Below are 14031 nucleotides of genomic sequence, written 5' to 3' on the forward strand. Positions count from 1 at the left end.
TCAACACTTTGATATATTTCATTTCTTTCTTCTTTTTCAGGGGTCTCAGTCACTCGTCATTGACAAGCCATCCATTCATACAGAATTAGGGAGGAACAAGTCTTCACCACTTTTGTACAACCCAAACCCACTTCTGTGTAACCGACTAGCCGTACACCCTAAATATTCAATGCGACTGCTGGATGTGTTTTATGCAGACAGAACCTGACAGGCCTGAACCGATGCCAAGGTAGATATGAAAGCGAGCACTGTCTGTCTGTCAAACCCAAAGCAGGAAGTAATCAACTCCCCTTCCTCCTCAGGGCTCCAGCTGAAAGCCATTAACCTAAACAATGCCATTCTTCTACTGTGGGCTATTTAGAAACAAAATATACTTAGGAGCATTATCATAACCATTTGAGCGGTTCTAAATGATCTCTTCTTCTCCGTGCTGTGCTCATTTAGATTGCACCTTGTTCGGTTGTTGGCTTGGCTGGGAGAATGTAGTGTAACTGTGGTACTTTAAGAGATAAATGGTTCAATGTTTACATCCCAGACTTGATTATAATAGCCAACTATGATTACACATCTCTAATCCTATTATCTTTTGTTTCAGGAATATAATGAGAAACATACTCTGACAGAAAGCATTTACAAAATCTAAATTCATGCAACTATTTCCGTATGGTATGCAATTATAGTAAAACCTATAGTGAAGCTCGAAGGTACTTCTCAGAGTACAAACTATGCAATTATTCTGTCTTGTTCTGTGTGATCTCAAAGTAATACAGCAAGTTTAGAGGTTACATTGTACAGTTTAATGAGCATGAATACATTTTGCTACATACATCAGCGTACCATATGAAAATACTTTTTTGTTTGTTGCTGAGGCATTTTATTTGTTGCTAAGGCAATTTGTTTGTTGCTAGGCAAAACATTTATTTTTGCTAAGGCATTAGTTTAGGCTACAGTCAGCACAACGTACTGCATTTCAACTTAACTATACAATGACAGAAAACATGTAATGTCGTGTAAAAAAGTAATCTTCATTTAAAATCTGCAATATTACAGGCAGAGGTATATAAAAACAACACACTGGCACAAAAACAAAGCAACGTAAAATCTATATATACACCATTCTGTCTTCATTGGAGTAGTAGTGTGCTCTTGTCAGGGGGTGTGAGACATTACAATCTTGTAATAGTGTGTCAGAATGTCTAATAACGAAGGTACTGTATACTGTCTATCAGCCAGTCAGTCCGTCCATCCGCTCGTCTGTCTGTCTACTGCATAGCGATCATCCACACAGGGACGATGGCGTCGGGGAATCCTTCTTGTTTCTCCACAGCCAGGACCTTCAGGCCGGCCTTAAAGATGATGTCCTTCATAATGTCCAGGTGACGGATGATGCTGCTGTCGATGGGATCCAGCTTGCAGCCCTTCCGGGCCATGTTGTCCTTAATGATGATAACCCCGTTGGGCCGCAGACTCTTCTTACAGCGCATCAGGAACTGCATCAGGTCCCTGTCCGTCAGGTGACCTGGAGATGGGACAGCACAACACAAGACCCACCAATCAGAGTAAGGGAGAGTCAGTCTGTCTGTCTGCCTGCGTCTGTCTGTCAAACTTATTTTAACTATATAGATTTTATCCACCCATACATTTTCTCTGAGATCTAGAACCTAGATTCGTCCTCCACCTCGAGTTGTCTTATATAACCTGCCCTACACAGAACGTGACAGGGCACACCCTAAGCATGACAGGGCACACCCTAAGCATGACAGGGCTCACCAAATGAGCGTGACATGAGGAGGTCCCCTAACATGGCAATATAAACACAACCTGAAATATCCCTTCACTGAAAACTCAATGCTGGTCCCTCCTAAAATAAGACTGGAATTGGGCAGAGTTCTTCATACTCTTTTAACTGCTGTTGAGCTCTGATATCTAATGTCTGTATGTTGCTGTAATGTCAAATCAACATCAAATCAAATGTTATTGGTCACATACACATGGTTAGCAGATATTATTAAGAGCATAGCAAAATGCTTGTGCTTCTAGTTCCGACAGTGCAGTAATATCTAACCATTCCACAACAAATACATAATACACACAAATCTTAGTAAGGAATGGAATAAATATAATTATTAACTGGGTGGTTCGAACCCTGAATTCTGATTGGCTGAAAGCTGTGGTATATCAGACAGTATGCCATGGGTATGACAAAACATGTATTTTTACTGCTCTAATTACGTTGGTAACCAGTTTATAATAGCAATAAGGCACCTCGGGGGTTTGTGGTATATGACCAATATACCACGGCTAAGGGCTGTCCTAGAACTCTGCGTTGTGTCGTGACTAAGAACAGCCCTTAGCCGTGGTATATTGGCCATATACCACACCCCCTCAGGCCTTATTGCTTAAATATATGGATGAGCAATGTCAGAGCGGCGTAGGCTAAGATGCTATAGGTAGTATGGAATACAGTATATACACTGCATGTTGCTTTAATGTGACGTTCTACATACGGAGGTACTCACACATACTGAATGTAAACAACCTCATATGGAAAAGACACAGGAGATGAGAGGTCAAAACATGAAAACATCACAAACATGACGCACACACACTATCAGACACAAACACACACGTAGATCAGAGAGTGAGTCTTACATGCACACCACTGCATCCAGATGACATCATATTTCCTGGAGGGAGGTGTTAGCTCCTGCAGGTTGTAACAGTAGTATGTTTCTATGCGGTCAGCGTCGTCTCCTAGGTACTCCTCATGGGCATGGAGCAGAAAGGCCTCAATCATGTCACACATCTCCATGGTCTCAAAGATGGGCAGGAGGACACCTTTAGATACCCGCCCAATCCCACAACCACAGTCCAGGGCACACTTAGTGTCAGCCTTACCAGGACCCTGTTTGAAGAATGGAATGATACACAAGCATGTACACATTGGTAAATAGACACACTACAGTAATGTGACAGACATTTGAAAATCCTTCCGCTCAGGAAAAGTATACACAAACATCAAGCTACCTGGCGTCCTTTGCTATGATCACAGTAATACATATTATTTTTTTCTATACCAGATGTCTGGCCTCTGTACCCCAAAAGCCCAGAGTGCAGAAACAAGCACCATACCTCAGGGTAATGACACTATGAACTTTGACCTTACATAGAGAACAAAAAAATAACTTTGCTTGATTCATGCTCGTTTTAACTTCTTTGCATTTTGTACTCTGACCTCACTCCTCTCCCTCTCTTCCCTGAGGAATGAGGGGGGCCCCAGTCCGTGATTCGGTGAAAGATGGGGCCCGGAGGAACTCTATGGTTGTTGGAGGATGCTTCCTGGTTTGGTGAATTACTGCCATATTGCTCACATAGCTTGTTCTTCAGTTTAACCTGGCTGCATTCTACATCTCCCCACTGTGTTAGGTTTTAATGGAGTTGTCAGGATTAGAATCCAGACTCTGCACAGTAGAGTTTTAGGAGACCATGGAGTATGACTGAAACATAGTGTTCTCTTCCTCTGTCTAAGCTAAGGATGTCCTTATACAAGAGAGCAGTTGAGCAGTACATGGAACAACTTACTATGAAATGTACATGTCTCTAGTACTATGAAATGTACATGTGTCTAGTACTATGAAATGTACACGTGTCTAGTACTATGAAATGTAGCCAGCTGTATAACGTTTCGGGTGACCCTAATCTAAGACTGTGTGTGTGTGTTGCAACTAAATGGAGACTATGCTGTGCAACTAAAGCTATATCTGTCATACACAGGACCTTTGCCATTGTCCATTAATTATAATCCACATAATAGTTCACATTTTCTATTGCTTCAGGATTATTTTCCTGTTGTAGCAATCTGGCTCAAATTAAGATCCTATATTATGTTGGCTCTAACATACAGTGGTGGAAAAATGACCTAATTGTCATACCTGAGTAAAAGTAAAGATACTGTAGCCCTTTCCTGCAGTCAAATGACATTGTTGCCTCATAGGAAGAAAGATCTTAATATGTTTCATGATTTCATAATTAATAAACATGATTTTAAAAAGCCGCAGAAAATGCAGTGTTTCTATGTTAAACAGTTTTATCTTTCAGTCTTCTGTGATGTATATAAAGTGTAATATTGGGATGCAAACTCAAAATGTAATACATTTCATCTCTATATCTGACATGGTACAGGTGTCTTCTTTTGTTTAAGCCCATAACAATGTGTGTGAGGTGTATACTTTTGTTTGAAAGTAGATGTATTTAAGACTACCCAGAAACACTCTGTGTGACCCTGGTTTAGCCAACTGCAGTAAAAGGTTTAATAGAAAATGACTTGAGTAAAAGGGAACTTCGCACAGTAAAATACTACTTGGGTAAAACTCTAAAAGTATTTGGTTTTAAATATACTTAAGTATCAAAAGTAAAAGCATAACTCATTTTAAATTCCTTATATTGATCAAACCAGACGCACAATGTTATTTTTAAATTTACGAATAGCCAGGGGCATACTCCAACACCCAGACATAATTTACAAACGAAACATTTATGTTTAGTGAGTCCTCCAGATCAGAGGCAGTATGGATGACCAGGGATTTTGCTAAGTGTGTGTGTCACGTCCTGACCTTAGTTCCTTTTGTATGTTTCTATTTTAGTTTGGTCAGGGCGTGAGCATTCTATGTTTTGTTCTTGTGTTTATATTTCTATGTGTTGGGCCTGCTATGGTTCCCAATCAGAGGCAGCTGTCGATCATTGTCTCTGATTGAGAACCATACTTAGGCAGCCTGTTTTCCCACTGTTAGTTGTGGGTAGTTGTTGTCTCTGATTGAGAACCATACTTAGGCAGCCTGTTTTCCCACTGTTAGTTGTGGGTAGTTGTTGTCGCTGATTGGGAACCATACTTAGACAGCCTGTTTTCCCACTGTTAGTTGTGGGTAGTTGTTGTCTCTGTGTCACGTTCTGACCTCTATTTCCTTTGTTTTGCATTTATTTAGTATGGTCAGGGCGTGAGTTGGGTGGGCAGTCTATGTTTGTTTTTCTATGTTTTGGGTCAGTTCTATGTTTTCGGCCTAGTATGGTTCTCAATCAGAGGCAGGTGTCATTAGTTGTCTCTGATTGAGAATCATACTTAGGTAGCCTGGGTTTCACTGTTTGTTGGTGGGTGATTGTTCCTGTCCTATGTGTCCCTGTGTTCACACTATATAGGCTGTTAGGGTTTCGTTACGTTTTGTTTTGTAGTATTGTATTGGAGATTCGTGTTTCGTATTATTAATAAACATGGATCGTAAACCACACGCTGCATTTTGGTCCGACTCTCCTTCGTATGAAGACGAAACTCGTTACACTCTGATTGAGAACCCTACTTAGGTAGCCTGTTTTCCCACTGTTAGTTGTGGGTAGTTGTTGTCTCTGATTGAGAACCCTACTTAGGTAGCCTGTTTTCCCACTGTTAGTTGTGGGTAGTTGTTGTCTCTGATTGAGAACCATACTTAGGTAGCCTGTTTTCCCACTGTTAGTTGTGGGTAGTTGTTGTCTCTGATTGGGAACCATACTTGGGCAGCCTGTTTCCCCACTGTTAGTTGTGGGTAGTTGTTGTCTCTGATTGAGAACCATACTTAGGCAGCCTGTTTCCCCACTGTTAGTTGTGGGTAGTTGTTGTCTCTGATTGGGAACCATACTTGGGCAGCCTGTTTCCCCACTGTTAGTTGTGGGTAGTTGTTTTCACCTTACGGGACTGTTTCGGTTTTCCTTTATTCGCTTGTTTTCTGTGTTCTGTGAAATAAATATGACGAACACTTACGACGCTGCATTTCCTACTCCTCCTCAGAAGAGGAAGACGACAACCGTTACAGTGTGAATTGGAACATTTTCCTGTCCTGCAAAGCATTCAAAATGTAACGAGTTCTTTTGAGTGTCAGGGAAAATGTATGGAGTAAAAAGTACATAATTTTCCTTAAGAATGTAGTGAAGTAAAAGTTGTCAAAAATATAAATAGTAAAGTACAGATACCCCAAAACAGTGCTTAAGTAGTACTGTAAAGTGTTTCTACTTAAGTACTTTACACCACTGCTAACGTGTATGTTACCTAAACGCATCATTGTGAAAGTCCCCTGCTTTACCGCCCGGCGAGGAGATAAGCTATTCAAGGATATTTTTCTTGTAACTTATTAAATGTAATAAATGAAATGGCAGATTATTATAGTCTGGAATGAGTTCATAACTCTACTGGCAAGGGGAGGTGCAGTAGACAGGTATAGACCAGATCAGAACTCTACTGGCAAGGGGAGGTGCAGTAGACAGGTATAGCCCAGATCAGAACTCTACTGGCAAGGGGAGGTGCAGTAGACAGGTATAGCCCAGATCAGAACTCTACTGGCAAGGGGAGGTGCAGTAGACAGGTATAGCCCAGATCAGAACTCTACTGGCAAGGGGAGGTGCAGTAGACAGGTATAGCCCAGATCAGAACTCTACTGGCAAGGGGAGGTGCAGTAGACAGGTATAGCCCAGATCAGAACTCTACTGCTAAGGGGAGGTGCAGTAGACAGGTATAGCCCAGATCAGAACTCTACTGCTAAGGGGAGGTGCAGTAGACAGGTATAGACCAGATCAGAACTCTACTGCTAAGGGGAGGTGCAGTAGACAGGTATAGCCCAGATCAGAACTCTACTGGCAAGGGGAGGTGCAGTAGACAGGTATAGCCCAGATCAGAACTCTACTGCTAAGGGGAGGTGCAGTAGACAGGTATAGCCCAGATCAGAACTCTACTGGCAAGGGGAGGTGCAGTAGACAGGTATAGCCCAGATCAGAACTCTACTGCTAAGGGGAGGTGCAGTAGACAGGTATAGCCCAGATCAGAACTCTACTGGCAAGGCTTCCCTTGCAGTAGACAGGTGTGTGTGTGTGTGTGTAATCAATAATGAGAACTACACCAGATATGACTATCAATAATGAGAACCACACCAGATATGACTATCAATAATGAGAACCACACCAGATATGACTATCAATAATGAGAACCACACCAGATATGACTATCAATAATGAGAACCACACCAGATATGACTATCAATAATGAGAACCACACCAGATATGACTGTTAATAGCCTAGTTTCCATGTAACACAAATCCCCATTCATGTAAGTACAGCACACACACACAGACACGCACACACGTTGACCCTCTCCAGTCTTGTGGACCAGGTGTAACATTAGGGATTAATGTTTGGGGCTCTGGACATGAGGGTGTTGTTACAGAGCCGGCCTGGCAGAAGGTCAAGATGACCATTAGTGACATGATGTGTTCTGGGCAGAGGTACAGCTCCCTTTGTAGATGAGAAGGGATGGACTCATGGGAGAAGGTATTTTTATAGCAGAAAGATGATGCATTTCATGTCATAAACAGATACTGATACAAATATCAACTTGGGTTCTGTAACACACTCAGGCTCCGAGGTCACTACCACTCAGTTTTCAACCAAGTCAGAGGTGTCATTTCAGTGACACACATGTAATGTAGTGTAGACTTACAATAAACCTGCTCAGAAAGTTCCTGGAGCCTTCCAGGTCGATGTGGGAGATCTCAACGAAGTCTCCCATCATCCCCTCCTCTGACGGCTCCACGTCCTCGTAGAACTGCTGCGCCTTGTAGTAGAAGTACTTCTCCCCTTTGATTTTCTCGCAGGTCACTGCGAAGAGCTTGACTGTGGGATACACACACACACACACAACTGATTGACCTTTTCCCATGGCCATAGTCAAGTTATGTCTGTGTGAATAACACTCTTCACCACACTACTGGGGAAGAGGACAAAGTCACGCAGGAGGAACAGGTGTGCTGAAGAACAGAACAGGACACTGGATCACTAACTATGGATAAGAGCCGATGATCTGCCCGAGAGACGCATTACGATAATTTGATTATAAGTCTAAAAATAAGGGTGTTTTCCAACCGCATGATCAGCTGTGGTATGGAGTAACAGGACTACAGGTATGTGATGTAAACAATATATACGTTTGGACTGTATGCACCCAATGCTTTGACCTTTGACACTGGGGTTCTACTTTTTTCTCACCAGTTAGTAAAATGATTCTATATGTTTCTATTTGTTTTGTAGGTCTTGTTGAGTACAGTGAGAGGGCCGATGCATTTGTCAGCTGGAAACGTGTCACGGCAAAATTTATGGCAACACGATGCAACAATCGCACTCTCAGAGTCCCTGATGTCATTATAAAATAATTTGCTTCCAATTGGACTCACACCACAATGCTAAAAGGCACCCGACAGGGAAGAGGTCCAGGAGTGGGATTTTCACGGCCACCTCCAGACAATCAGAGGTTAAAACCAAGGAGAATAAGCCAATCAGAGGTTAAAACCAAGGACAAGAAGACTATCAGAGTTTAAAACCAAGGAGAAGAAGACAATGAGAGGTTAAAACCAAGGAGAAGAAGACAATGAGAGGTTAAAACCAAGGAGGAGAAGACAATCAGAGGTTAAAACCAAGGAGAAGAAGACAATGAGAGGTTAAAACCAAGGAGAAGAAGACAATGAGAGGTTAAAACCAAGGAGAAGAAGACAATGAGAGGTTAAAACCAAGGAGAAGAAGACAATGAGAGGTTAAAACCAAGGAGAAAAAGACAATGAGAGGTTAAAACCAAGGAGAATAAGACAATGAGAGGTTAAAACCAAGGAGAATAAGACAATGAGAGGTTAAAACCAAGGAGAAGAAGACAATGAGAGGTTAAAACCAAGGAGAAGAAGACAATCAGAGGTTAAAACCAAGGAGAATAAGACAATGAGAGGTTAAAACCAAGGAGAGGAAGACAGAGGTTAAAACCAAGGGGAAGAAGACAATGAGAGGTTAAAACCAAGGAGAAGAAGACAGAGGTTAAAACCAAGGGGAAGAAGACAGAGGTTAAAACCAAGGAGAAGAAGACAGAGGTTAAAACCAAGGGGAAGAAGACAATCAGAGGTTAAAACCAAGGAGAATAAGACAATGAGAGGTTAAAACCAAGGAGAGGAAGACAGAGGTTAAAACCAAGGAGAAGAAGACAATGAGAGGTTAAAACCAAGGAGAAGAAGACAATGAGAGGTTAAAACCAAGGAGAAGAAGACAATGAGAGGTTAAAACCAAGGAGAAGAAGACAATGAGAGGTTAAAACCAAGGAGAAGAAGACAATGAGAGGTTAAAACCAAGGAGAAGAAGACAATGAGAAGAAGACAATGAGAGGTTAAAACCAAGGAGAAGAAGACAATCAGAGGTTAAAACCAAGGAGAATAAGACAATGAGAGGTTAAAACCAAGGAGAGGAAGACAGAGGTTAAAACCAAGGGGAAGAAGACAATGAGAGGTTAAAACCAAGGAGAAGAAGACAGAAGTTAAAACCAAGGGGAAGAAGACAATCAGAGGTTAAAACCAAGGAGAAGAAGACAATGAGAGGTTAAAACCAAGGAGAAGAAGACAATGAGAGGTTAAAACCAAGGAGAATAAGACAATGAGAGGTTAAAACCAAGGAGAATAAGACAATGAGAGGTTAAAACCAAGGAGAGGAAGACAGAGGTTAAAACCAAGGGGAAGAAGACAGAGGTTAAAACCAAGGAGCAGAAGACAGAGGTTAAAACCAAGGAGAACAAGACAATGAGAGGTTAAAACCAAGGAGAACAAGACAATGAGAGGTTAAAACCAAGGAGAAGAAGACAATGAGAGGTTAAAACCAAGGAGAACAAGACAATGAGAGGTTAAAACCAAGGAGAACAAGACAATGAGAGGTTAAAACCAAGGAGAAGAAGACAATGAGAGGTTAAAACCAAGGAGAATAAGACAATGAGAGGTTAAAACCAAGGAGAGGAAGACAATGAGAGGTTAAAACCAAGGAGAGGAAGACAATGAGAGGTTAAAACCAAGGAGAAGAAGACAGAGGTTAAAACCAAGGAGAGGAAGACAATGAGAGGTTAAAACCAAGGAGAGGAAGACAATGAGAGGTTAAAACCAAGGAGAGGAAGACAATGAGAGGTTAAAACCAAGGAGAGGAAGACAATGAGAGGTTAAAACCAAGGAGAGGAAGACAATGAGAGGTTAAAACCAAGGAGAATAAGACAATGAGAGGTTAAAACCAAGGAGAGGAAGACAATGAGAGGTTAAAACCAAGGAGAGGAAGACAATCAGAGGTTAAAACCAAGGAGGGGAAGACAATGAGAGGTTAAAACCAAGGAGAGGAAGACAGAGGTTAAAACCAAGGGGAAGAAGACAATCAGAGTATCGAACCAAACATGTCAAGAACTTCCAAGACGCCTCAAGTCAGGTGTTCACTTGGCCGAGTAATGTTTGAAGGTCACAAGGCATCAGATGGTATTCTGATACAGTATTGGTGTGCACACTCGGGACGCCTACAGGAGAGAGGGATAAGTATAGTAACACGATCAAGATGTCTCAGAGGACGGGAAGACGGAGTGTGAAAGGTGTCATTCTGCCAGTCAAATGCCATTTTACGGCCAACTTCCCCTATCATCACCCACAATTAGTTCACCTCCTTAGTGAAGGTAAAGAGTTTCCAGACTCTGTGACCTTTCATCTGTTTGGACAAACATCTCCTTCACCAAAGGACTGAATTTCAAAACCAAGAGAATGTCAGAGGTTTACACACCAATTTACATGCAATTAGGGAATTGTTTGACAAGGTAACAATCTGTCGTTCTGTCCCTGATCAAGGCAGTTAACCCACTGTTCCCCGGTAGGCCTTCATTGTAAATAAACATGTGTTATTAACTGACTTGCCTAGTTAAATAAAGGTTCAATAAATAAACAAATAATGACTATGAAACTCTGACTGTCATGAATCAAACACCTCTTGACATGACACAGTGCTTACACACTTCACATGTCATTGATGGGCCTATTCCTGGACAGGTTAGTTTGACCCACTGAAATCTCCAAGAAAATTAGGAAATCAAGGGTGCAGTCATAAATTTACTCTGGCGATCATCTCCGATTTCAGAGCACTCTCGTATGATTGTGCCAGAGTGCAGAATAACTGATACAATTACGAGAGAGAGCTCAACACCCATTGAATATGCCCGGTGTTGGTAAACGTTGTTAAAAAAAAGTAATTACATTGTTGCCAGCAGCACAGTTACGGCCACCAATGCTCTGGATAACATGAAAACAGCCTAACCAGCTCTACTAGGGCGAGTAAAATGGTCAGAGTGAGGTTGTTCTCTCAGTTGTGTCTGGAAGTAGCTAGCCAGCTAGCCAACGTTAGACAGTTAGCTTGGATGCTTGACTGCCGTAGTGAGGTCAGAACTCTAGGATCAACCCTACTCCTTGGCCAGAGTATCCAGGTTGTTCTCTGAACGCTCCGAGAGCAAAACGCTCTGAATTTACAAATGCCCAGAGCGCACTCTGGTACTCCAGATTGAATTTGCGAACACACCCCAAGGCCACTGGACGTACAGTATGAGTATCCTGCCTACACAGTTAGCGCTTCTCTCTCTTTACTATATCATCATGCATTGAGATGCATAGGTTCCACCTCTTGTTTAATCATGATAAATGGTCAGGATGCTGGGATGGTCAGTATGGTTAGATGGTGGGAACATTTTCAACTGATTATAGGACCTGAAATCAGGCTACACCAAGGTGATTGTGAGAGCTATTGATTAGATGAGAGCTATGGATTAGAGTAGGTGCTTGATTGCACATTCTCTCTGTTCTAGGAGCTGGCCAGTATGGTGCCATATCAGACAGCCAGAAAGCACATAGTGTAATTGGATAATTGGTTTTATTAACGCAGGGAAGTCCCATTAACACCAGTGTCTCTCATATAGCGTATTCCCACATAGATCATTTACAGCCTACGGTACAAACTGTATCTCTGCATGCATGTTAAGACTGATTTAACCCTCAAAAGTACACACATGCTCAAACACACCCGTTCCCCCTCACTTTGCCCAGAGCCCGATGAAGGCGGTTGGTGGCGCCCCTGTCCTTACCCAGGGGGATCTGCTCCAGCAGGTACAGGAAGCTGGCGAAGAACTCCATCCTCAGGCTGTGGTGCAGATGGAAGGACAGGCTGTGGCGACACATGGACACATCTGTGTTCTTCCAGCGGTCCCGATGGGCCTGGTGGAGGGCTTGGAACTCCATGTTAGGTGGAGAGCTTGGAGACACCACTGCCCTTTTTGTATCTTCCAGGCTCATTCTTGCCTTGTCTGTATCCAGCGCAGTGTCCATCGCAGAGATTCAGTGTGCGTGAACCGGATGGTCTGTGTGTGTGTGACCTAGTGTGCCTGTGGCAGTGTCTCTGCTCGGTGTCCAGTCCAGTCCAGCGAGCGAGCAGTGTGTGTGAACCACACGGTGTGTGTGACCAAGTGTGAAGGTGTTGTTGCTTCTGCTGTTGCTTCTGCGGTGCTGCTATATCTGTGGGTCTGGGGTCCCCTGGTACCTTCTCTGGCAGCAAGGGATCGGCTGTGATCCCATCTTGGGGCAGTGCTGAAAGCTGCACCCCGGCTGCAGGCACGCAGAGTGGCATCCGAGCTTTCAACCCACAAATACCAGCAGCACACAAGATACGTTCTCCCTGCCCCTTACAGCCATATAATGTAGCAGTTATTTTTAGCAGTCTTCTCATGTTTGTATCTATGCATAGTCACAGTGTTCTTGTCTTTGGATGCCTAAGTTACAAAGTGATAGGTCTGCAAAACGTATGGTAGACCATGCATGCATTCACTCAACAACATGTGAATATTTATATCTATTTAAAGCGTTGAATGGAGACATTTGGACTTAGCTGTGCCTATGCACATGATAAGACATGGCCGGTCTGTAAATAGTCAGACGCTGAAGCTTTGCCCTAGCCTCTCAGTTTTAGTAGTCGCTGCACTTCTGCTCCAGATATGTGTCAGGCTTATGGTTCAAGAATCTGCTTTGGTCACATGTCTCCAGGGAGATCCCCAATGCGTACGTGCCACTATGTCACTACGCTCAATCAACATTTCAGATCACAAAAAGAAGCCCTTGTGAGTGTTCACGTACTGTACACACACAAACTGTGTGGTCATCATACACAGCCTTTAACGACCTGGATGTTGATGTACCATGCTCTGTGGAGGAGACCAGAAACAGCACAAGTCTCCATGGGGTCGTTACACCTCAAGAAGCACCAGAAAGAGGATTTCAACACCGACCATCTCAGATTGTTCTGCAATTGTTTCTGTAGTTAGTAACAGATAAGATTGGCATTCCTGAAACATTATTTTGTTTAAATATAATTAGATCTCTGAGAAATTAAGCTAATTGATTGCACCCAAATCGGCCATTTCAATTAATAGAAGTCAGATAATATTCAATAAATATAGTAGACTACCCAACATCCAATTTGGATCAAACTTCTTCCTACCAATGAGTAAGACATGAGGAAAAAAATCAAACCCACTCACGAACCCCCCACACCCGTCCCACCCCAGCAACCAATCAGTTCTCTATGTTTAAGCAACTGTATGAAGCTGGGGCTTGTAACAAAGAGATCTTCTATTGAATCTGACAATTCATCTCGATGGTTGTACAGTTGTCTCAAATAAAACTGTGAAGGATCTCGGCGTTACTCTGGACCCTGATCTCTCTTTTGACGAACATATCAAGACTGTTTCAAGGACAGCTTTTTTCCATCTATATAACATTGCAAAAATCAGAAACTTTCTGTCCAAAAATGATGCAGAAAAATTAATCCATGCTTTTGCCACTTCTAGGTTAGACTACTGCAATGCTCTACTTTCCGGCTACCCGGATAAAGTTAGAACCAAAAAATGTGATCATATTACTCCAGTGCTAGCCTCTCTACACTGGCTTCCTGTTAAGGCAAAGGCTGATTTCAAGGTTTTACTGCTAACCTACAAAGCATTACATGGGCTTGCTCCTACCAGTCTTTCCGATTTGGTCCTGCCGTACATACCTACACGCACGCTACGGTCACAAGATGCAGACTTCCTTATTGTTCCTAGAATTTCTAAGCAAACAGCTGGAGGCAGGGCTTTCTCCTATAGAGTTCAATTT

The 14031-nt window shown here is 42.5% G+C and overlaps 1 protein-coding gene across 1 annotated transcript; it reads right to left on the reverse strand.

The window, feature by feature from the left end:
* Positions 1-774: 774 nt before the first annotated feature.
* On the reverse strand, positions 775-12532 carry LOC139409499 (N-terminal Xaa-Pro-Lys N-methyltransferase). Its single transcript, XM_071154748.1, has 4 exons — positions 11973-12532; positions 7515-7687; positions 2653-2905; positions 775-1519 (listed from the first exon to the last, which is right to left on the reverse strand). Exons 1-4 carry the CDS (start codon positions 12211-12213, stop codon positions 1263-1265), a joined length of 924 nt encoding a protein of 307 aa, XP_071010849.1. The 5' UTR covers positions 12214-12532; the 3' UTR covers positions 775-1262.
* Between the last annotated feature and the right edge of the window lie 1499 nt (positions 12533-14031).

The sequence above is a fragment of the Oncorhynchus clarkii genome, chromosome 5 (genome assembly GCF_045791955.1).
Source record: "Oncorhynchus clarkii lewisi isolate Uvic-CL-2024 chromosome 5, UVic_Ocla_1.0, whole genome shotgun sequence".
NCBI lineage: Eukaryota > Metazoa > Chordata > Actinopteri > Salmoniformes > Salmonidae > Oncorhynchus > Oncorhynchus clarkii.